At 37.9% G+C, this 26,866-nt stretch overlaps 2 protein-coding genes across 3 annotated transcripts in view; both read left to right on the top strand.

Annotated features, from left to right (window-relative positions):
* Positions 1–26,866, top strand: part of HDAC8 (histone deacetylase 8) — a 245,372-nt gene that overhangs the window by 116,363 nt on the left and 102,143 nt on the right. The window lies entirely within an intron of this gene.
* LOC137757196 (ADP-ribosylation factor-like protein 4A) lies at positions 21,255–21,857 on the top strand. The gene has a single exon (XM_068533839.1). The coding sequence runs from the start codon at positions 21,255–21,257 to the stop codon at positions 21,855–21,857; it is 603 nt and encodes a 200-aa protein (XP_068389940.1).

Genomic DNA, 26,866 nt, shown 5'->3' with positions numbered 1-26,866 from the left:
CCATGTACCCTTCACTCAGTTTCTCCCAATGGTAATATATAACTGTGGTACAATATCAAAACCAGGAAATTGACATTGGTACAATACACAGACCTTATTCAGATTTGACCAGTTTTACATGCACTCACCTGTGTGTGTGTGTGTGTGAGAGTGTGTGTGTGTGTATTTAGTCCTATGCAGTTTTATCACGTATATAGATTGATGTAACCACTACCACAGTCAGGATACAAAGCTGTTCCATCACTACAAAGACTCATGCCTTGTGCTACTCTTTTATAACCGCTGCTGCCTTCTTCTCTTCCCCCACCCCATTTCTAATCCCTGGAAGCCACTAATCTGTTCTTCATGTTGACAGTTTTTTTCATTTACAGAATGTGATATAAATGGAATTATGTAGTATGTGACCTCTTGAGATTGGCTTTTTCACTCAGTGTAATCCCTTGAGATCTGTCCAAATTGTTTCATAAATAAATAATTCATTCCCTTTTATTGCTAAATAATATTCCATGGGATAGATATACCATAGTTGTTTAACCGTTTATTCACTGAAGAACATTTGAGTTGTTTCCAATTTATGGCTATTAAAATTAAACATTCATGTATAGTTTTTGTTTGAATGTAATTTTCCATATCTCTGGGATTAATGCCCAGGAATGCAACTGCTGGATCATATGGTGTGTATAAGTTTGCTTATTTAAGAAACTGACATTTGTGCTTTCTTTTTATTACTGTTTACACAGTATATCTTTTTCCATCACTTTTATTTCAACTTCTCTATATCATTATATTTAAAGTGACTATCTTGTAGACAGGCTATTATTGGGTCATGTTTTTAATCCATTTGGCCAATCTCAGTCTTTTAATTGGTGTGTTTAGACCTTTTGCCTTTAATGTAGTTATTGATAAGTTAGGGCTTAAGTCTGCCAGTTTATTGTTTGTTTTCTGTTTGTTCCCTATTTTCCTCCTGCCTTCCTGTAGATTACTTGAACATTTTTTAAGAATGTCACTTTTATTTATCTATAGTGTTTTTCAGTGTTTCATATAGATTTTTTAGTGATTGCTTTAGGTATTAAACTATATATATGTAACTTATCACAGTCTGTTGGTATCAACATTTTGCTACTTTGAGTGAGCTATAGAAGCCTTACCTGCCTTTATTTCCCTTTACCTTCCTCTCTAATTTATCTTAAATTTTTCCTCTACATGCATTGAGAACCACATCAGACAATGTTATAGTTTTTGTTTCAACCATCAAACATAATTTTTAAAACTCAAGAGGAGAAGGAAACTCTGCTCTATTTACCCATATTTTTATTATTTCTGTTGTCCTCCCTTCCTTCTTGATGCTCTAAGATTTCTTCTTTTATCATTTCCTTTCTGTTTGGAGAACTCCCTTTGCCCATTCTCTTAGGGTATGTCAGATGAAGATAAATTCTTTTTGTTTTCCTTCATCTGAGAGTGTCCTGATTTGTCTTTCACTCCTGAAGGAAATTTTCACCAAGTATAGAATTCTGAGTTGGCAGTTATTTTCTTTCAGCACTTAAAAAATGTGCCTTTTTCTTCTGGCTTCCATGGTTTCTGATGAGAAATCCACTGTCATTCAAATCATTGTTTCCATAATGGTGGAAATGTAAAATGATGCATCATTTCTCTCTATCTGCTTTCAAGGTTTTGGTTTTGCTCTTTTGTCTTTATTTTTCAAATATTTGATTATAATGTTATTTGTAGTGGATTTCTTTGGCTTTGTCCTATTTAGGTTCATTCAGCTTCTTGAATATGTAGGATTATATCTTTCACCCAACTTGGGGATGTTTCAGCCATTATTTCTTTATATTTTTTAAATTCCATCTTATTTATCTTCACCTCCTGGGGCTCTGATGACACAAATGTTTGATCTTTTGTCTTGTCCAACAGGACCCTAAGTCTCTGTTCATTATTTGTTGGTCTATTCTCTCTCTCTATTGTTCAGATTGGGTAATTTCTATTGCTCTACTTTCAAATTCACTGATTCTTTTCTCTGTCATCTCCATTTTCCTATTAAGCCCATCAGTAAGTTTTTTTGTTTTGGTTATTGTATTTTTCAGTTCTAAAATGTCCATTCTTTATGTCTTCTGCTTCCTTGTTGATATTTTCTATTTTTTCACTTTGTTTCTGGCATGCCTCTGAATGCTTCTAATTGATTCTGAAACATTGTTATGATGGCTACCTTAAAATCCTTATCAGGTAGTTCTAACATGTGTCATCTTGGTGTTAACATTTGTTGATTGTCTTTTCTCATTCAAGTTGAGATTTTCCTGATTCTTGGTATGATGAGTGAGTTTTTATTTGAACCTGGAGATTTTGGATCTTATATTATGAGACTCTGGGAACTCTGAACTCTGTACTCTAATAAGCCTGCAGCTTTCTTCTTGAGCTCTACCATATACCACACAAAATATATATAACTAATGAGCCTTACCCAGCATAGTTCCCTTCTTTCAAGGGTTGAATTTCCTCTAGTTTCTGCCTGGTTTTGGATGTTCTCTACTACCTTCAACTTATCATGATTGTTACTCTGATAGAAGCTACTCTATCATTACCAGAATACAGAAGTCAGGACTTATTTTCATTGTATACCTTTTGGTACCTTTTGAAGTTTTTACCATGTATGTATGACTTCTTTAAAAATGTAAGTAAATTACTGAAATTAAAACATAAAAATTAAATAAACATATTTATCAGACAGACCTAATTTCATTGACCAGCTCCATGAAGTGATCATAGTAACAACATCTACTAGACAAGTTGAGCAAATTATTTAACCTGTCTGTGCCTCAGTTTCCTCACCTATAAAACGGGGATTAGAACAATGGCTGGCATATATAAATAAAATACGTAAATATATTACTAATATATAATATATAAATAATATAAATTAAATTTTAGATATTATTGTTAATGTCAGAAATATTGGTAAAACTCCTCACAACCAGGAACATGTTTCTTCTTAATCCCTCAATGCTGAGAATTTGGTACCCAGTAAGTGCTTAATAAATTAAAAAAACTGAACATGGTGCTGCCGTATTGGATGCTATGTGGATTTAACCTAACAGCCCTTGCTGACACGGAGCTCATAGAACAAAATATTTAAAACATATTTAAATGAAATATTATCATTTTATATGAACAAATGTGAGTATGAGTAAATACAAATACTAGAAATTTTATATTTGAGTTTTATATTTAGATGAGGTTATAGTACCAGGCATTCAGCAAACTGTCCTTCTATTACAGAAAAGCTTCATAGAGGTAGAATCTAGGAACTTTTGAATGAGAAAAGAACTTAACATTTATTAAGCACTAATTATATCCCATGTAAGTATATCCATATGCCAGGTCCTTTACATAAATTATCTCATTTATGTCTCTTAGCAACCCTGAGAGGTAAGCATTATCCCCCTATGAGAAAAATAAGACTCACCAACTAACTTGGCTAGGATCAGCTAATGAAACAGCAGAGCCAAGATTGAAACTCAAATTTTTTGAATTTGGGGCTTATCCTCCTCTACTTTCAAGAATAAGACCCAGGGTTTTAGTATAAACAATACATGGGAGAAAAATAAGCATTTATTAAACATCTACTTCTGACCACACAACATGCCACATGCATTATTTCATTTAGTTCTCAAAGCATTATTTTAGTCAATCCTCACAGTAATGAGAAAGGAAGAAAGAAAACTAAGATTTATTGAGCACTTGCTGTGTGCCTAACACTTCAGTAAGGCTTATGTAAGTTCCCTCACATGGTCTCCTAACAGCCCAGTGAAACCTGTATTGCCCCCAAGCTAGGAAGAAAGTAGGCTGAGCTTCCTTCACACTTGCCTGCCTCCCGAGGCAGCTCTAAAAGACACCCCTCCAGGATGCATATTCCCAAGCATTTTGCAGAACCTATATTCCACAAAATAATGACTTTTTAAAGTACAGTCCAGGTAACACAAAGGTCTTTCCATACGAGTTGCTTTTTAATCTTTTGGTGGTCATGGACCCCTTTGAGAATCTGACGGCCCCTCCTCCCATATAAATGCTTACAATTACACAATTTTGGATACAATTTCAGAACATTCAGCAATTTCCTAAAGCCCGTCAATGGACTCTTTGTTTAAAACAAACAAACAGAAACCCACTCTAAAGAACAGAAATAAATCTTAGGAAACAAGAGAGCTTATTAATGCTTCAATTATTGAGTTTTACAAATCCTCTAGAACACTAACCACCTATATTTGACCATTCTATTATGTTTCACAAAGTAGATATTAGTCCTGTTTCTCTTTTGGTTTTTGAGCCTTGGCACTATTAACCTTTCTGGTAGTATAATTCTTTGTTGGGGGGTGTTGGGGTGCTGTCCTATGTGTTATAGGATGCTGAGCAGCACCCCCGCCCTCTACTCACTAGATGCCAGGAGCACACTCCCTGCATCTCCCAGTTTTTACAACCAAGAATGTACCCAGACATTAACAAATGTTCCCTGGGAAGAGGCAAAATCACCCCCTGTTGAGAACTGCTGGTTTGTAGTAATTACAGTCGTCACTCCTGAGTCACTCACAAGCATAAAGGGCCTAACATCCAGACTTTTAAAAAGTATTTCCTTTTCTTGCTTGATTAAGATCTCCTACAATACTTCTCAACTGGGTTAAGCAAGATGATTCATCTCACCAATTAAATTGCTACCTGAAGTTGTAAAGTTTTTCTTACCGAAGAGACCAAAAAGAAACTTCACATAGCCGCCCTGCTTTACTGATTGAATGATTGACTTATCAAGTCACTCAGTCATTCAAGGAATACTTATTGAATGCTAACAAGGTGCCAGACACTGCCAGGTGCTGGGGCTACAATGGTGACCAGTGTAGATATGGTCACTGCATCACGGAGTGTGCAACCTGGTGAGGAAGACAGACTACAGGGCAAGTAAAAAATAAGTGAAGATATTTATAAACTGTGGTAAGAGCCATGATGGAAGCACACAAAATGCAGAGGTAGCGACTAACAGAGGGACTTAGATAGGCTTACTAGGAAAGACCCTCTAAAGATGTGATATTTTAGGCTAGAACTCAAAGGGTGAGAAGTGCCAGCCAGGTTCAAAAAAAATCAATTAGAGGGCAAATGTTCCAGGCAGAGTAGGCAACCATGTGGAAAGACCCTGAAGCAAGAAAGAGCTTGGTGTGTTCTGGGTACTGGAAGAAGGCTACTCTGACTAGCGCTAGTGAGTAAGGGACAAGGGGCCAGACCCTGCAGGGCTCTGTAGCGCATGGTGAAGAGTTGGATCGCATACTTAATAGAGTGAGAAGCCACTGAAGGCTTTTAACTAGGAGAGGTACCATGATTTGATGTACATTTTAAAATGACTCTGGCTGCGGTGCGGAGTGGAGGGTGGGTGGTGTGAATGGAAGTATAGAGACCAGTTAGGAGGCCAGGTGCCAGTTGAGAGATGGTGGTGGTAGCAGTGGAAATGAGAAGAATGACATATTTTGGAGATAGAACTGACATAATATGTCAGGGTGAGGGTGAGGGAAATGGAGGAATCAAAGTTTGACTCAAACATTTCAGTGGTGGAATGTATTGAAATGGGAAAGACCAGCTTGGCAAAAGAGAGAGACATTCTTTTCCTGGTCAAGTGAGCCACAAATGTGGATACCTAACTAGTTATTCCATGAAAAGGGAGGCAGTTCAGTTCAACAAGCACCTACTATATGGGCACAATGCTAAGTGCTGAGGGTACAAAGAAGGAAAAGGCATATCCCTTTGCTCAAAGAGCTTACAGTCCATCAGGGGAGACAGACATACATAGGCAACTTCAATTCGCTGTGTTAAACGCTGTTAGAGGCATGTACAGAGTCTATAAGGTCACAGAAGAAAGCAAATTACTCAGACTGTGGCAGGGGCATGGGAGTCAGGGAAGATATCCTGAAGATGATGTCTGGCTAAGGACTGAGCTGAGGATTAGCCAGGCAGATAAGTGTGTGAAAGTATAGGAGGTTAAGGAAACAGCAATAGAAAGGCACACAGCCGTGAAACAGCATGATGCCTTTAGGGAATTATAAACAGTGCAGTATTACCAGAACATAAGCTTGAAGGCAAGGAATGAGAGGAGATGAGACTAGATATAATGTTGACAGTAGCAAACAATTATTGCGCACTTTTTATATGCCAGGCAGTGTTCTAAGTGCCTTACATGGATATGTCATGTAATTCTCACAATTATAATACCAATATGGAAACTGAGACAGAAGGAGATTGGGTACCTTGCCCAACGTGGCACACCATCAGAGCTGAGATTCAAAGCAGGCAGTTTAACTCCAGAGCCCATGCTTTTAACCACAGAAAGCTGTGTCATGCTGAAGAACTGAGAATGTACCAACAGGTACTGCCAACAGGCAGTACTGAGTCATGGAAGGGCAGTGACATGGTCAGATCTGTGTTTTGCTGAGATGATTCAGGATAGATTTAAGAGAGGCCAGGCTGGAGACTGTTGCAATATATCAGGCAAGTGATGAAGAGAGTTTAAAGTAGGGATGAAGACAAGGGAAAGATTTAAAAAATTTTTAGGAGACAGAATTAGCACAACTCGGTGATTAATTGGATTCTGAAGGTAAAGGAGATGGAGAAATCTAGTGTGTCACCATGGTTTGGATGACTGGATGACATTACTGCATGAAGAATACAGGAGGAGGAGCACTACAAGTGAGCCAGTTTTTACGTTGAGTACCAGGTGCCAAAAGAACACCCAAGTGGATCTGACCAAGATGCAGTTGGATTTAAGAGTCTGAAGTTCAGGCGATATATTCAACTGGACATAGATCTGAGTATCAAGAACATGTGATTCAAACCATGAGAGTAAATAGATTACCTGTGGAGAGTGTGTAAGAAGGAGACCATAGAGCCAAGGAGGGGATCTTGAAGAATTTCAGTGTTTAAAAGACCAGTAAAAATGAGCTCGCAAAGGAGACTGAAAAAGTATGTTAAGGATAAGCAGTATAGCACAGTGATTAAAATCATGGACTCTGGATCCAGTCTGTATGATTTTTTTATACTCTAGGCTCTGCCACATACCAGCTGTGTGACTTTGGGCAAGTTACTTCACCTCTAAGCCTCAATTGTTTGAGGATTAAATGTACATGTAATTAATGTAAAGCCCTTAGAATAGTGCCTGATAAACACACAGTAATTATTAGCTAATACTTATTAGGAAGAAAACCAGAGTAGGATTACAGAAAACAGAAGTTGAAAGTTTATGATGAAGAGAATTCTCAGATGTGTCAGATATAGCTGAGAGGTCCAATAAGCTATAGACTTACAAGTATGAAGTAGAATTTGGCAAAATGGAGGCTACTGGTTACTTCGATGAGAAAAACGTCAATTATATGTGGAATCTAAAAAAAAATGATACAAATGAACTTATACAAAGCAGAAACAGACTCACAGGCAGAGAAAATAAACTATGGTTACCAAAGTGGAAAGGGGGGGGGGGATAAATTAGAGGAGTTTGGGATTAACATATACAAACAGGTATATAAAATAGATAAACAACAAGGACTTAACTATATAACACAGGAAACTATATTCAATATCTTGTAATAACCTATAATGGAAAAGAATCTGAATATATATATATATATGTATGTATAACTGAATCACTTTGCTGTACACCTGAAACTGACACAGCATTGTAAATCAACTATATTTCAATTTAAAAAAAATGTCAGGGGACTTCCCTCGTGGTCCAGTGGTTAAGACTCCACACTTCCACTACAGGGGGCCCGGGTTCGATCCCTGGTCGGGAAACTAAGATCCCACATGCCACATGGGGCAACCAAAAAAAAAAAGAAGAGAGTCAGTGAGTGGAAGGGATAGAGGCCAGACAACTGGAGGTTGAGTGGTGAATAGAAGGTAAAGGAAATGAAATGACAGCAATGGGTAGGGCTAACTCTTTCAAGAAGCTTGCCATTTAAGACAAAAATCTCAAGTGAAGAAAGAAATATGTATAAGGATGCTCACCTTAGCTTTTTTGTATGATAGCAAAACCACAGAACTGTCCTAAATGTTCAAGAATGAAGAGATAAGATGTCCATAGCGGGGTTAGGGAAAGTGGTAAATATTGGAACAGTAATTGAGAAGAATAGGAGAAGAAGCTCACCAGAGATGAGTGAAAGGATCATGAAGAAGCCCACAAAGTGTATGTGCAGTTGGAAACCATAGATTGGTGATACCAGTCTGTCCCTTGGTGCAGTTTTCTGCAATAGTGGCAGAACAGAGAAGGCACATTGCGGGAGCTGACCTGGAGTGATGATTATTCCAGGCAGATGGGGCAAAGGGACAGAGGTTGAAGGTGATGGTGAAAGAGGGCTCAAGAGTATAGTCATGTGGTCTAGGCTGGATGTGGGGTCAAAAGGGGGCAGGCAAACCAGGAGAAAATAGGGATCAGGGCACTGGGGTGTCTTTGTGAGGTCAGAAAGCAGAGAGTGGGGTGAAGACACAAGAGAATTGGTAGGACCAGAACTTGGACTCAGTGTAAGATATTGGAGGCAACATGATAGAAAGGGCATAGATTTTAAAATCAGACATACTGGAATTTGAATTACAGCTCTAATATTGAATAGCTATATGACTTTAGGCAAGCTCCTTGAACTCTATAAACTTCAGTTTTCTTATGTGTAAAGAAAGTATAATGACCCCTGTCTCACAGAAAAACTGGCACATGGTCATGGTCCGATAGCTGTTAGCACCACCCCCCCATGTCTCCCACTCAACACTTACTGGGCACCGATTATGAAACATTCTTTTCTGAGGACACCAAGATAAAGGTCACTTTACTTCCTTTTAGGGACTTATGGATTAGCAAAAGTAACACAAATACAAGGAGGTAAATAACAATACAGTGTAAACAGATAAATTACAGTTCTAGTTGCCAAGTACAATAATAGCAGGATGAACACAGTGCTGTGGGAACGCAGTGCAGGTGTGACTGATAGTGCCTAATGGAATGAGGGAAGGCTTCCCTGCAAAGCTGTTCAGCCCAATTTTTAGTTCTAACGTAGCTCGAAAGAAAGTAGCAGGAAATGGGGAGATGACTCTTTAAGGGCGAACAGCTGAGAAGCTTTTGCTTTTATTTTCCTAGACAGTGTTCCAAGGGGCAACAGGTTCAAGAGAAGGTGTTTGTTTAAGGAAAATGACCTATGGGGGTCTGTTACTGAGGAGAAGTATGGAATGAAGTGAGAGGCATTTAAGACCATTGAGAGGAAAGACAGTAATTAAGAGTTTAAGGTTCCAGGGGAGGTAAAATCTGGAGCCCAGGTTAGGGGTTTACTCCTAAACAGGATACAAAATAATCCTTTCTCTAACATTGAGGGGAAAGACGGGGGACTTCCCTGGCTGTCCAGTGGTTAGGACTCCACGCTTCCACTGCAGGTGGCCCGGGTTCAGTCCCTGGTCGGGGAACTTAGATCCCACAAGCTGCATGGCGTGGCCAAAAAAAATTGAGGGGAAAGAAAAAAAGATACAAATAGACAAAGATAATTTACATCTAAAAAGAGGAAAGAAGTTCATTTCTGAAAATTGCATTCTAGCTGTATGCAATTTTTCTTGGTTTTTATAAACCAAGAATATTTCCTTAATACGTTCACAACAAATTCGAGGAGCTAATCCCTACAACGGATAGAGCTGCCAACTGTTGGTGAAATGGAAGCAACAGAAATAAAGAGCCTCCAAGCCCTCCCCTCTGCACCTAGGCAAAGGGGGTTCTGGCAGCTGCGTCAGCAGGAGAGGACAGTGACAGGGAGCTGCCACCTTCTCTCACTTGCTTTCACCTTCAGTTCTTAACTGCTAACTATATGAGTCCCTATTGCCCACTCTAATCTTCACTTGCTCCAATCCACACACATGAAGCAATTTTCCAACCTGAATTTTGCCCACTTCTGAATAGAATTGGCAGCCCATGTGGCAGCTGTGCTGACTTAATGGACCCAAAAGCATTTGGCTGCATCACGCTCTCTCCTGACCTTTGCAACCAGCAACTCTCCCTTTCTGGGATAATATCCCACAGTTACTTCCCTGGCATGCAACCTGCAGGAAGTAGACCTTCTGAAATGAGACTTGCTGACAGTGACATGGAGCTAGCATCTCTGCCTAGCCCCATGAGGAGCATGGTAGGGGGTAGACTCAGGCACTGGGAATTTACCAACTGCTTTATGCCTAATACCTCTTCAAATTGCACCATTTAATAAAATCAGATGAATTAATTAAAACTCTGCATTGTAGAGACCTTCAATTAATTGCTGCTTTCTTGCTTCTGCTCTAAGCACATGCCACGGTAACAAAATGTCTGTACAAATTGGAAACGGTCTCCTTGTCCTTTTACTATTAACATGAAAAATGTCTATATTTCCTGCTAGATCACGCATTGGCCTTGTAAACTTTAGGACTTTTTTATAACCAGGAAAAAATTCCAGAGGAGGATGAGTATCCCCATAAGGAGATAGAGTTTCTTCCAAGATAATGAAGAAAACAATTTCTCCTCAGAGGAATACTACAGAGGGATGAGAGCCCAGGAAGATGAAGAGACTCTGCTTCTTTAAAGAGAATGAGCAGACCTCACTGAAAAGAAGCATAAAAGAAAGAAAACTAACATTAATTGAGCACCTACTGTATGCCAAGTACTGTGATAGATGCTTTCACAGGCCTTATTTCATTTAACCTTCACAACAACCTTGTGAGGTATTTATCTACATTATAGAAGAAAAAACTGTCTTAAAGAGTTAGCTGGTTGGTCCCAAGGTCACACAACTAGTGAGTGAGTAGTAGAGGAGAGTAAGGGAAAATCCATAAAGATACTTGGGCAAGAGAATAGACCCCTCTTACCCCATTTTGAAACGAGTGGATTGGTTTCTTTTAAGACTCAGTCATTGCTTCTTATAAAGCCACCAATCCAAGAAGATCAGGGCCCCATACTTATTACCTCATTTAGCCTTAATAACCTTCTAAAGGCCGTGTCTCCAAATACAGACACGTTGGGTGTTAGGGCTTCAGCATATGAAGTTGGGGGAGTCGGGGGGGCACAATTCAGTACATAGCAGATGAGATGCATAAAATATGTGACTGTACACACAGCTGTACTTGCTGTTTGTAATACTGCTAGGAGGTTTGGGTGCTTCAAAAACAGGAATTTTCGGAATTCCCTGGCAGTCCAGTGGTTAGAACTCTACGCTTTCACTGCCAGGGGCCCGGTTTCAATCCCTGGTCAGGGAACTAAGATCCCATAAGACGTGTGGTGCAGCCAAAAAAAAAAAATGATTCTAAAAAAAAAAAAGAAAGAAAAACAGTAATTTTGATAAATTCTATTTTGTACAATTTCCATGAAAAAAGTATTATGATTTATTTATAGTTGTACATGCTGAATTGACTATAGTTTTGAAAGGAGGAAACTTTCATTTTGACTGAGCATCATTAAAAATACAAATCCTTCACTTAAAATTTAAATGTGATGATTAGAAGAATTTTCCACAGACTAACTTTGGACTTTGTACATTTCAAGCTTTGTTTCTCCTCTGCTCCCCAACATGTCTAAGACAGGGCACTATAGGATACATTCATATGGCTATAACACCTCTGGCTGTCTCTGTTTTGTGTAAAGATGCTGGGTGAGTCAAGACATCGGGTTATGGGAGCATTCCTGAAGCCATTCCTACACCATTAGCAATAAATTAACTATACACATAAGTCATTGCAAACCACATAAATATATCCCATTAAACCCAAACTAAATCTATCCACAGCTCAATTTCCTCTTAGCCACTCCACTGCCACCCAACACAAGGGGGATGTCTGATGGAGGAAAAGTCAGACTAGAGAAAAGTCTTAACTGAATATGGTTAAATATCTTACTTTGCAAATTAGATTTTATATATATATATTTTTTTTATATAATATATATATTATTTTACAAGAGTATATATATATATATATATATATATATATATATATATATATATATATATACTCTTGTAAAATAATGTTAGGGCCCCTCCCAGGACCTTGGAAAGGGTCTGTCCAAGTGAGGGACTTTGAAGATTTATGATTAGCTTCATCGTAAATTAGCATCCAAAGAAAGATATATTCAAGTTGCTCTAAGTGATCAGCAAAAGCTTCATAAGGGAGGTAATATATGAGCTGAATCTTTAAAGGTACTCAAGGGGGAGGACATTTCAGGAAAAGTGATTGCCTGTACAAAGCCAGAGAAAGGTAAAAGAACACATGGTCTTGGGGAACTATAAATAGTTTACTATGTATGTAGGGCATCTGAGGAAATAGTGGGAGATGAAGCAGCAGAGGCAGACCAGCAATTGAAAGACATCAGGCTCTTGGAAAGTCATGGACACTCTCGCTTATATTCTTCCCTAAGCTACCTTAAGTTCTCTTACCTTCATTGGGAGGAAGAAGATAGTTTTATCCATTCCTGTTATGGGTGTGATACAACAACTAGACAGGAAATCAGGAAAGATAAAGAAGAACTCAACACAACCATCAACCAAGAGGATCTAACTGACATTTATAGAACACTTCACCCAATAACAGCAGAATATACATTCTTCTCAAGCACCCATGGAACATATACCAAGATATACCATATAAAAATGATGGAGTAGGCAATGCCGAGCGACCATCACTCCACAGAAGCATAGAAAAACAAACAGAAACTGTCAGAAACAACTTTGTCAAAACTCTGGAAAACAGTCAAAGGTTTACAGCAATCAAGCAAATGCCAAATCAAGGAAAAGTCAACTTTACAATGGTAAGAAACCACAGTGAGTTACGACTTCATACCCGTTAAGATGGATATTATTTTTTTAATGGAAAATAACAAGTGTTGGTAAGGACATGGAAAAATTGGAACCCTTGTGCCTTATTGGTGGGAATGTAAAATTGTGCAGCTACTGTGGAAAACAGCTTGACAGTTCCCCCAAAAATTAAACACAGAATTACCATATGACCCACCAATTCTTCCTCTAGGTATATTCCCCAAAGAATTGAAAGCAGACACTTATATATCAGTGTAATTACAGCATTATTTTAAAAAGCCAAAAGGTGGGAACAACCCAAATATACATCAAAAGATGAATGGAAAAACAAATATGGTATTTACATACAATGGAATATTACTCAGCCTTTAAAAGGAATGGAATTCTAATACATACTACAATATGGATAAACCTTAAAAACAGTATGCTAAGTGAAATTAGCCAGACACAAAATGGCAAACAATGTATGATTCCACTTATATGAGGTACTTCGAATAGGCAAATTCATAGAGACAGAAAGTAGATTTAGAGTTTACCAGGGGTTAGGGGGAGGGAAGAATAGGGAGTTATTGTTTAATGGGTTTGTAGCTTATGTTTAAGATGATTAAAAAGTTCTGCAAATGCATAGTGATGATGGTTGCAGTTTTGTGAATGTACTTAATGCCACTGAACTGAACACTTAGAAACGACTAAAGTGGTTTAAAAAATTTTTTTCAACAAGGTGTTGGAAGATATAGTTGAAGAAATCTCTAAGAAAACAATTAATAGGTAGAGAGATGAGAAATGGAAAAGAGAAAAATAAGAAAATTAAACAATTAATCCATGAGGTCCAACATCCAATAAAAATAATTCCTGAGAAGAAAATTAAGGAGAGGAAATTATCAAAGAAATAATAAAAGAAAATCTCCCCCAAACCTAAGGACATAAATTTCCAGACTGACAGGGCCCACTGGTTGCCCAGGCAGTCTCAAGTCATATCATAAAACTTTAGAGCAAAGGGGAAAAGAAATTATTCTAAAAGCTGTAAAGCTTCTAGGGAGAAAAATTTTGGGTCACACAAAAAGGTTCTAAAATCAGAATGGCTTTGGACTTCTTATCAACAATACTGAAAGCTTGAAGACATTGGGCCTTGAATTCTATACACAGCCAAACTACCAATCAATTGCAAGGATAGAATACAGACATTTTCAGGCATGCAAGTTCAGGAATCTTGGAGTAGGTACCCAACAAAACGAGGGCAATAAATCCAGAAAGCAGAAGACATATGATCCAGGAAACAGAGGATCCAATGCAGGAGAGAACAGCAGGGATTTCTCAGGATGATAGTGAGGAGAAGGTCCCATATACCAGCTGTACAGAGGCCTAGAAATCAAACAGTCCAAATTGGAGAGTTTCAAGGGAAAGGTTCTGAGGAGAAGATGGAATTCACAGATTGCCTGGTGTGGCTGACAATACTGAGAAGAATATTACAGTTTTGTCAAAGAGTGTGGCATGAGTTAGTGATAAATACATAGGAATTGATATGCATTAGTGATAAGTACATAGAAAGCTAAACAACATATATAAGGTGAGGTAATTATTAATTCCAGGAAAAAATTTTTCAAGGAAGGAAAAGTAGCCATACTATATAGCAGCTGGCTCAGCTGTGAACAGTATTTGTTGTCACCATAACTTTAAACACTGAATGTTAATTTGGCCAACAGTTCTGGGATAATTAAATGTGGAGTATGAGACAAGGTGAAATGTGTGTGTAGATGGATGTGGGAGATAGTAGTAGGACTCAATTATAATCTTCCATAGAAGGAAGTCAATAGAGCGTATCAAATATTGAAAAACAACTACCAATCTTCTCATTTTATTTGAATATATACAGGGAAGTACTAGAAGCAACTAAAAGAGTGAAATGTGGCTGTCTGTTGGAAGTAGAAATTGGAAATGTGAAGGGATAAGTTAGAGAACTGCTGTGTGTCATCGCAAGACTTAGGTAATGTTTGACTTTGTAAACTATGTGCATGTTATTAAACTATTACTCTGATCAAAATACAAATGAAATAAATAAAAGTTAAGGGTCATATCAAGGTGTACCGTGTAATCCTAGTTCAAATGCAGTGCCCCCTGGGATAATCTGTTAAAGGAAAATAACAGCTCATGGTACAAGTAAAAAGATACCTAGCTTTTTAATGGTAGGAGAGCTTTATGGCATTTTTACTTGCCCTTGTCCTACTCCCATCCCAACTGGGCAGCACTCTTGAAAATATGTTCCTAGTGTAGAACCCTGGACCATGGTTCAAGAGGGAAGAGAGTAGACCTTATTTGAAAATTACTGTGTAGATCTATTCTAACCTGTCAGGGGCTACCTGGATGACAGATGCAGGGTACTCATCTCTGTTACACCTAACTTGAAACTCAACTAGGTCATAAAAGTGGTGAGCATTGCTTGAAAACATCGTAATGTAGATGAACAACCCACAGATTCCTGAGGCAAAAGATTGCAGTTTAGACATAAAATAGACAACCTAAGGCCTGGGAGGAAAAGCCAGAGAGAGTGTTTCTTTGGAAAATGAAGGCAGTCAAAAGCACCTGTGTATATGGGGAAATGCCCAGGGCACATAGCATGCTCAGAAAAGACCTGAGAGGACCTTAAAGACTGGAAGAGGTGTTTTTTGTCATTTTAAAAAACTCCTGACATTCAAGGAAATCTCTGTCAAAATGCTAGCAATTCACTAGAAGCTTCAGGCACAAGATCAGTGAACTTGAAGACAGCACGATTGCAATTACCCAGTCCAAAGGACAGAAAGAAAAAAGAATGAAGAAAGGAGAACAGAGCCTAAGGGACCCATGGGACACCATTATGGGAGTCCCAGAAGAAAAAGAGAGAGAGAAAGTCAGAAAGAATGTTTAAAGAAATAAAGGCCGAAAGCCTCCCAAATTTGATGAAAGACATTATCTACACATCCAAGAAGCTCAATGAATTCCAAGGAGGATAGATGCAAAGAGATCCACACCAACACTCATTACAATTAAACTCTTGAAAGACAGACAAACAGAGAATCTTGAAAGCAGCAAAAGAGAAGCAACTAGTCACATACAAGGGATCCTCAATATGATTAAAAGCTGATTTCTCATCAGAGACCATGGAGGCCAGAAGGTGGCTGGATGACATATTTAAAGCACTGAAAGAAGAAAACTGTCAACTAAGAATTCTATATTCAGCAAAATTCTTCTTCAAAATTGAGGGAGAAATTAAGACATTCCCAGATAAACAAAAGTTGAGGGAATTTGTTAACACTAGACCTACCTGAGAAAAAATGGGGCAAAAAGAAGTCCTTCAAGTTGAAATGAAAGGACACTAGACAATAACGTGAAGCTATATGAAGAAATAAAGTTCTCTGGTAAAGAGAACTACATGGGCAAACATAAAAGCTAGTATTGCATTTTTGGTTTGTTAACTCCATTCTTTCTTTCCTACATGACATAAAAGACAAATGCATAAAAATAATTATAAATCTGTTATTGGGCACACAATATATAAAGATGTAATTTGTGACAACAACATAAGGAAGGGGATGGAACTGAATAATAGCAGAGTTTTTATATGCTATTGAAGTTAAGCTGGTATCAATTGAAACTATATTATAATAAATTTAGGATATTAAATGTAATTCCCATGGTAACTACAAAATAAATGTTCTTTGAATGTACAAATGGAAATGAGAAGAGAATCAAAAAGGTTCACTACAAATAATCAACTAAATACAAAAGAAGACATTAATGTAATAAATGAGGGACAAAGATAGTATAAGAAATGGCAGAAAGCCTTCCTTATTAGTAAACACATTAAATGTAAATTAATTAAAGTGTCCAATTAAAGGCAGAGATTGGGCAGAGTGAATTAAAAAAAGAAACCATGGTGCAACTGTATGCTGTCTATGAGAAATTTACTTTAGATCCAAAGAAATAAGTAGGTTGAAAGTGAAAGAAAGGATGGAAAAAAATATTCCATGCAAATGGTAACCAAAAAGAGCTGAGGTTGGCTATACTAATATCAGACAAAATAGACTTTACGTCAAAAATTGTTACAAGAGACAAAGACATTATATATTGATAAAAGGATCAATTAATCAGGAATATATAACAATTATAAACCTATTTATACTATACAACAGAGCCCCAAAGTGTAGAAAGCAAACATTTACAGAATTGAGAAGAAAAATAGACAGTTCTAATGTAATAGTTGGAGACTTCAAATACCACTTTCAATAATAGTTAGAACATCTAGACATAAGGGCAATAAGGAAATAGAGAACTTGAACAGCATTATAAACCAATTAGACCAGAAAGATACGTAGAGAGAACATTCCCCCCAACAACAGCAGAATGCACATTCTTTTCAAGTGGACATAGAACATTCCCCAGGATTGACCATATGTTAGGCCACAAAACAAGTTTCGATACATTTAAGAAGATTGAAATCATTCAAACTGTCTTTTCTAACCACAATTGAATAAAGCTAAAAGAAAAACAACAGAGGGGAAAGTGAGAAGTTCAAAAATATGTGGAAATTAAGCAACACACTCTTAAAACAACTAATGGATCAAAGAAGAAAACACAGTAGAAATGAGAAAATACTTTGCAATGAATGAAAATGAAAACACAACATACAAAACTCATGAGATGCAGCAAGAGCCATAATCAGAGGGAAATTTATACCTGTAAATGCCTACATTAAAAAGAAGATCTCAAATCAATGAACTACTTTTACATCTTGAAGAACTAGAAAAAGAAGAGATAACTAAATCCAAAGCTAGCAGAAGAAAGGAAACAACAAAGATTAGAATAGAGATAAATGAAATAGAGAAGAGAAAAACAGTACAGAGAATGAACAAACCCAAAAGTTGGTTCTTTGAAAAGAGGAACAATGACTTCCCTGGTGGTGCAGTGGTTGAGAATCCGCCTGCCAATGCAGGGGACATGGGTTCAAACCCTGGTCCGGGAAGATCCCACATGCCACAGAGCAGCAAAGCCCATGCGCCACAACTACTGAGCCTGTGCTCTAGAGCCCATGAGCCATAACTACGGAGCCCATGTGCCACAACTACTGAAGCCCATGCACCTAGAGCCCATGCTCTGCAGCAAGAGAAGTCACCGCAATGAGAAGCCCGCACACTGCAACAAAGAGTAGCCCCCACTCACTACAACTAGAGAAAGCCCATGCACAGCAACATAGCCAAAAATAAATAAATGAATTTTTTTTTTAAAAAAAGAGCAACAAAATTGACAAACCTTTAGCTAGACTGATAAAGAAAAAAGAGGGAGAGAGAGAAGACACAAATAACTAAATTCAGAAATCAACAGAAGGACATTGGGACTTCCCTGGTGGTCCAGTGGTTAAGAATCTGCCTTACAATGCAGGGGACACAGGTTCAATCCCTGGTCAGGGAATTAAGATCCCACAGGCCGTGGGGCAACTAGGCCCACGCACCACAACTACTGAGCCCATGTACCACAACTAGAGAGCCCACATGCTGCAACTACAGAGCCCACACGCTCTGGAGCCCACATGCCACAACTAGAGAGCATGCGTGTCACAACTACTAGACCCACACACTCTGGAGGCCATGTGCCACAACTAGAGAGAAGCCTCGCATGCCACAACTAGAGAGAAGCCCGTGCGCCACAACGAAGAGCCCACACGCTTCAACGAAAGATCCCACATGCGGCAACTAAGACCCAGTGCAGCCATAAGTAAATAAATAAATAAATAAACGAAGGACATTACTGCCAAACTTACAGAGACTTTTTTTAAGATTATAAGAGAATGCAACTAACAATTGTATACTAACAAATTAGATAGCCTAGATGACATGGACAAATTCTAGAAATAAAAAAGTTACCAGAACTGACTCAAGAAGAAATATAGCATCTCGATCTGTAACAAGTAAAATATTTAAATTGAATTAGTAATGAAGAACCTCCCAACAAAGAAAAGTCACAACCAGATGGCTTCACTGGTGAGTTTTACAAAACATTTAAAGAATTAATACCAATTTGCCTCAAACTTTTCCAGATAACTGAATAAGATTGAACACTTCCCAACTCATGCTAGGAGGCCACCAGTGCCCTGATACCAAAGCCAGATAAAGACCTAACAAGAAAAGAAAATTACAGCCCAAAATATCTTATGATTATAGATGCAAAAATCCTTTAACAAAATACTAGGAAACTGAATTCAACTGCATATTAAAATGACCAAGGGGAATTTAACCCAGGTATGCAAGGATGGTTCAACATAAGAAAATCAATCAATATAATACATCACATTAATATAACAAAGGGGAAAAGCTACATGATCATCTCAATTGATGCAGAAAAGGCATTTGACAAAATCCAACACCCACTTATGATAAAAGCATTCAGAATGCTAGGAATAAACAGAAACTCAACATGATAAAGGGCATTTACGAAAAACCTACAGCTAACATAGTCAATGGTAAAAGATGAACACTTTCCCTCTAAGATCAGGAATAAGACAAGACACCCACTTTTACCACTGCTATTATATGTTATACTAGAATTTCTAGCCAGAGCAATTAGACAAGAAAAAAGGAAATAAAAGGCATTAAGATTGGAATGCAAGTAATAAAACTCTCCCTATTCACAGATGACGTGATTGTACATATAGAAGATTCCAAAGAATCCACATGAAAGCTACTAGAGCTAATGAACAAACTCAGCAATTTTGCCGGTTGCAATACACACACAAAATCAAATGTGTTTTTATACACCAGCAATAAACAATCCAAATATTTTTAAGAAAGCAATTCCATATAGCATCCCAAAGAATAAAGTACCCAAGAATAAATTTAATCAAGGAGGTGAAAGACTGGTACACTGAAAACTACAAAATATTTGCTGAAGGAAATTAAAGAAGACCTAAATAAATGGAACAGCATCCTGTATTCACGGATTATAAGGCTTAATATTGTTGATATGTCAGTACTGCCCAAAGCAGCCTATAGATTCACTGTAATGCCTATCAAAATCCCAACAGCCTTTTTTGCAGAAATGAAAAGGCCAATCCTCAAATTCATATGGAATTTCAAGAGGCCCCAAATAACCAAAACAATCTTGAAAAAGAACAAAGAGGACTCACTTCCCAATTTCAAAACTTACTACAGTGCTACAGTAATCAAAACAGTGTGGTATTGGCAGAAGGACAGACATATAGACCAATGATATAGAATTGTAAGTCCAGAAATAAACCCATACATCTATGGCCAATTGATTTTCAACAAAGGTGCCAAATTCATTTAATGGGGAAAGAAAGAACTCTTCAACAAATGGTGCTTGGACAACTGGATATCCACATGCAAGACAATGAAGTTGGACTCCCTACCACACAACATATACAAAAATTAACTCAAAACAGATCACCAATCTAAATATAAGACCTAAAACCATAAAATTCTTGAAGAAAGCATAAAACATAAATCTTCATGACCTTGGAATTGGCAGTGGATTCTTAGACATGACAACAAGAGAAAAATAGATGAATTTGACTTATCAAAATTTAAAACTATTGTGGATCAAAGTACATTATCAAGAAAGTGAAAAGAAAATCTATAGAATGGGAGAAAATATTTGCAAATCATCTAATAAGGATTTAATATTCATAATATATAAAGAACTCCTAAGCTCAACAAGAAGACAAATAACCCATTTTAAAAATTGGTGGGCTGGGTGCAGAGCGGCGAGGTGAGGGGATCATGCTGCAGGGACAGCAGGCCTGCCCCGGCGGCTGCCACAGGTCAGACGCAGGGAGCACCCTCTGGCCAGCGGACAAAGGGTTAACGCGCCGGCGGTGACCGCAGGCCGGATGTGAGAACCTCGGCGCAGCGTCCGCGCTGCAGGTGCGCCCGGGTGGGCGGAGCGAGCCGGCTGGCAGGGACCTGACCGACCGGCCGAGGCTCCCCTTCCCCTGCAGGGGTCGCTTGGCTCCCTCCGCAGGCACCCTCTTTTCTAACTTGAGGGCAACCGGTGGTGCCTGTGGACCGAGGGAGAGCCTGGCTCCGCAGTGCTGGGAGCGGCAGTTACTCTCACCAGTTAGGGCGTGGGGGCGCGTGTGGCATGGACGCGCTGACGCAGGTGACCAATGGGATTTGGGGTCAGGGGTGGGCCGTGTGGAGTGGGCATGGTCGTAGTCTGGAGCCACGGTTTCTAGTGAGGCAACAGCCAGAGCTGCGTGTAGAGCTAAGCTGAGCGGCGGTGGAGTGCTTCTCTGCCCCCGTGTAGAAGAGCCTACCAATGCTTTCTCATTTGGATCCAGGCTCCAATTCGGGAGTCTGGTAGCTGGATCCCCTAGGAAGAGAAGTTCTCAAGCAGTAAGAAGAAAGCCTTTCAATTTGGAACACTTCTTTGCAGCTGGAAATGGGGAATGGACTGTCAGACCAGACTTCGATCCTGTCCAGCCTGCCTTCATTTCAGTCCTTCCACATTGTCATTCTGGGTTTGGACTCTGCTGGAAAGACAACTGTGTTATACAGGCTGCAGTTCACTGAATTTGTAAATACCGTACCTACCAAAGGATTTAACACGGGAAAAATTAAGGTAACCTTGGGAAATTCTAAAACAGTCACCTTTCACTTCTGGGATGTAGGTCGTCAGGAGAAATTAAGGCCACTGTGCAAGTCATATACCAGATGCACAGATGGCATTGTATTTGTTGTGGACTCTGTTGATGTTGAAAGGATGGAAGAAGCCAAAACTGAACTTCATAAAATAACTAGGATATCAGAAAATCAAGGAGTCCCTGTGCTTATAGTTGCTAACAAACAAGACCTGAGGAACTCATTGTCTCTCTCAGAAATTGAGAAATTGTTAGCAATGGGTGAACTGAGCTCATCAACTCCCTGGCATTTGCAGCCCACCTGTGCAATCATAGGCGATGGACTGAAGGAAGGACTTGAGAAACTACATGATATGATAATTAAAAGAAGAAAAATGTTGCAGCAGCAGAAAAAGAAAAGATGAAAGGTGATAACCTTTTAGGTCTGTGTGGAGTAGGTTTTCTGTGGTCTGATTTTGACAAATGGAAGAGTGTCTACAGCCTGGTTTGCCTGCCTGCCCTCCTGGATGCTGTTAAAGCTTTGTTTTGTTGAACAATCAGATGTCCAACTCTGTTGCCTTGTGGAAGATGAGTAAATGCAGTGCTTCTTAAAATGGCCTCTTCTCCCTACCCCACAAATCTTTTGGTACTACCATTTTGGAAGCCAAGCAAAGATAGAAAATTGACCAGAAAACAGCTGTAGAAATTTGACCTGAAGTTAGTGAAATAAAACTTTGAAGAGTGTCTGCTAAAAAAAAAAAAAAAAAAAAAAATTGGCAATGCACAGAAATCTCTTGCATTCCTATACACTAATGATGAAAAATCTGAAAGAGAAATTAAGGAAACACTCCCATATACCATTGCAACAAAGAGAATAAAATACCTAGGAATAAACCTACCTAAGGAGACAAAAGACCTGTATGCAGAAAACTAAGACACTGATGAAAGAAATTAAAGATGATACAAACAGATCAAGAGATATACCATGTTCTTGGATTGGAAGAATCAACGTTGTGAAAATGACTATACTACCCAAAGCAATCTATAGATTTAATGCAATCCCTATCAAACTACCAATGGCATTTTTCACAGAACTAGAACAAAAAATTTCACAATTTGTATGGAAACACAAAAGACCCCGAATAGCAAAAGCAATCTTGAGAAAGAAAAATGGAGCTGGAAGAATCAGGCTCCCTGACTTCAGACTATACTACAAAGCTACAGTAATCAAGACAGTATAGTACTGGCGCAAAAACAGAAATATAGATCAATGGAACAGGATAGAAAGCCCAGAGATAAACCCACGCACATATGGTCACCTTATTTTTGATAAAGGAGGCCAGAGTATACAATGGAGAAAAGACAGCCTCTTCAATAAGTGGTGCTGGGAAAACTGGACCACTACATGTAAAAGAATGAAATTAGACCACTCCCTAACACCATACACAAAAATAAACTGAAAATGGGTTAAAGACCTAAATGTAAGGCCAGACACTATCAAACTCTTAGAGGAAAACATAGGCAGAACACTCTATGACATAAATCACAGCAAGATCCTTTTTGACCCACCTCCTAGAGCAATGGAAATAAAAACAAAAATAAACAAATGGGACCTAATGAAACTTCAAAGCTTTTGCACAGCAAAGGAAACCATAAACAAGAGGAAAAGACGACCCTCAGAATGGGATAAAATATTTGCAGATGAAGCAACTGACAAAGGATTAATCTCCAAAATTTACAAGCAGCTCATGCAGCTCAATATCAAAAAAACAAACAACCCAATCCAAAAATGGGCAGAAGACCTAAATAGACATTTCTCCAAAGAAGATATACAGATAGCCAACAAACACATGAAAGAATGCTCAACATCACTAATCATTAGAGAAATGCAAATCAAAACTACAGTGAGGTCTCACCTCACACCAATCATAATGGCCATCATCAAAAAATCTGTAAACAATAAATGCTGGAGAGGGTGTGGAGAAAAGGGAAACTTCTTGCACTGTTGGTGGAAATGTAAATTGATACAGCCACTGTGGAGAACAGTATGGAGGTTCCTTAAAAAACTAAAACTAGAACTACCATACGACCCAGCAATCCCACTACTGGGCATATACCCTGAGAAAACCATAATTCAAAAAGAGTCATGTACCACAATGTTCACTGAAGCTCTTTTCACAATAGCCAGGACATGGAAACAACCTAAGTGTCCATCAACAGATGAATGGATAAAGAAGATGTGGCACATATATACAATGGAATATTACTCAGCCATAAAAGAAACGAAATTGAGTTATTTGTAGTGAGGTGGATGGACCTAGAGTCTGTCATACAGAGTGAAGTAAGTCAAAAAGAGAAAAACAAATACCGTATGCTAGCACATATATATGGAATCTAAAAAAAAAAATGGTTCTGAAGAACCTAGGGGCAGGACAGGAATGAAGACCCAGATGTAGAGAATGGACTTGAGGACATGGGGAGGGGGAAGGGTAAGCTGGGACGAAGTGAGAGAGTGGCATGGACTTATATATACTACCAAATGTAAAATAGGTAACTAGTGGGAAGCAGCTGCATAGCACAGGGAGATCAGCTCAGTGCTTTGTGACCACCTAGAGGGGTGGGATAGGGAGGGTGGGAGGGAGATACAAGAGGGAGGAGATATGGGGAAATATGTATGTGTATAGCTGATTCTCTTTGTTGTAAGGCAGAAACTAACACACCATTGTAAAGCAATTATACTCCAATAAAGATGTTAAAAAAAATTGGCAAAGGATTTAAATAGACATTTCTCCAGAGAAAATTAACAAATGGCCAATGAGCACATGAAAAGATGCTCAACGTCATTAGTTATTAGGGAACTGCAAATAAAAACCTCAATGAGAAACCACTTTATACCTACTGGGATAACTATAATTTTTAAAATGAAAATAGCAGGTGTTACTGGGGATGTGGAGGAATTGGAACTCTTGTAAATTGCCACTGGGAATGTAAAATGGCACAGCCACTGTGGATAATAGTTTGGTGGTTTCTCAAAAAGTTCAGTATAGAATTACCATATGACCCAGCAGTTACACTCCAAGTTATATACCCAAAAGAACTGAAAACAGGGACTTAAACAGATACTTGTATTCAGTGTTTACTGTAGCATTCACTATAGGCAAAAGGTGAAATAACTCAAATGTCCATCAGTAGGTGAATGGATAAACAAAATGTGGTATATCCACACAATGAAATACTATTTGGCCATAAAAAGAAATGATGTTCTGATATAAGCTACGACATGGATGAACCTTGAAAGCATTATGCCAAGTGCAATAATCCAGACACAAAAGGACAAATATTATATAGTTCCACTTACACAAAATATCTACAATAGGCAAATTCATATAGACAGAAAGTAGGTTAGAAGTTACCAGGAACTGGGGGAAGGGGGAATGGGGAGTTATTGCTTAATGGGTACAGAATTTCTATTTGGGGTGATAGAAAATTTTGGAAATAGATAGTGGTGATGATTGCACAGTATTGTGAATGTACTTAATACACTGAATATTATACTTAAAATGGTTGCAATGGCATATTTTATGTTTTATATACTTTATCACAATGATATTAAAATTTTAAACATAAAGATAGACCATATCATGGACCACAAAAGAAATCTCAGCAAATTTAAAAGAAGGAAATCAAACAGGGTATATTTTCTGACCAAAACAGAATCAAACAAATTAATAAAAGATAGTAGGATAATCTCCAAGTATTTAGATACTTAAAGAACACACTTCTGAATAATCCATTTGTCAAAAAGCAAATTTCATGGAGAATCAAAAATTACATTAAAATGATTTAAAATGAAAATACAACATATCAAAATTTGTGGGACACAGCTAAATCAGTGCTGAGAGGGGAATTTACAGCACCAAATCTTTAAAAAAAAAGGATAATCTCAAATCAATAATTTAAGCTGCCACCTTAACATACTAGGAAGAGCAAATTAAATGAAACTGAAAACAATAATAATATAGAAAATGAAACAGAAAGGTGGTTCTCTGAAAACGTCAGTAAAATTGACAAATCTTTAGCAGGACTGACACATTTAAAAACGGAGAAGACATAACTTGCCAAAATCAAGAGTGAAGTGGGGTATCACCACAAACCCTACAGACATCAAAAGGGTAATAACAGAATACATCTAACAACTCTACACACATAAACTTGACAAGTTAAATAAAATGAACTGCTTCCTCAAAAACCACATACTACTGCAACTCGCCAAATATGAAATTATTTGAATAACCTATAACTATTAAGGAAATTGAATTTGTATTTGAAAACTCCCAAAAAAGAACTCTCCAGGCCTAGATGGTTTCACTGGAGGATTCTACCAAATGTTTAAAGAAGAATTCAAACCAAATCTATACAATCTTTCCAGAAAATAGAAGAGGAAGAAACACTTCACAACTCATTTCATTAAACCAGTGTTATCCTGATACCAAAACCAGACAAAGACAGTACAAAAAAAGGAAAACTACAGACCAGTATCTCTGCTCTGTGCATTCCATAGCTGAAAGACATAGCAAGCAGCATCTGAGGAGCATACAAAACAAAAAGGAAAAAATAAAACTGTCCCTATTTGCAAATGACATTATTGTCTACAATACAATCCCAAGGAATCTACAAAAACCTCCTAGAACTAATAAATGTTTTCAACAAGGTCTCAGGATACAAGATTGACATACAAAAATCAATTGTATTTCTATGTACTATCCATGAGCACATGGAAACCAAAATTTAAAATACAATGCAATTTATAATCAGCTTTTAAAAAATGAAATACTTAGGTGTAAATCTAACAAAATATACACCAGACTTGTATGTTAAAACTGCAAAACCCTGATGAAAGAAATCAAAGATCTAAGTTCATGCAGAGACATACCGTGTTCATGGATTAGAAGACTCCACGTAGTAAAGACGTCAATTCTTTCCAGATTTATGTACAAGTTTAAAATAATTCCTATCAAAATTCCAGTATGTTTTTTGAAAATATAGACAAGATTATTATAAAATTTATATGGAAAAACAAAGGAACTAGAATAGCTAAAACAATTTTATGAAAGAAGGATGAAGTGGGAGGAATCACTTTACCAATTTTAAGACTTAATATATAGGTACAGTAATCAAGACTGTGTGGTATTGGCAAAGGAATAAACACATCAAAGAACAGAATAGAGATCCCAGAAACAGACCCGCACAAATACAGCCAACTGATTTTTGACTAAGGTCCAAAAGCAATTCAATGGAGGAAAGACAGCCTTTTCAATAAATAGTGCTGGAGCAGTTGAACTTCCATCAGCAAATTGGTAAATTTAGTTTAAGAAAAAGTAGAAATCTATTTTACTGTTTTTGCAGCTTCTCTGTAGATTTGAAAATTTTCAAA

This window comes from Eschrichtius robustus, chromosome X (genome assembly GCF_028021215.1).
Source record: "Eschrichtius robustus isolate mEscRob2 chromosome X, mEscRob2.pri, whole genome shotgun sequence".
Classification (NCBI taxonomy): Eukaryota; Metazoa; Chordata; class Mammalia; order Artiodactyla; family Eschrichtiidae; genus Eschrichtius; species Eschrichtius robustus.
This window is presented reverse-complemented; position numbering and strand designations above follow the sequence as displayed.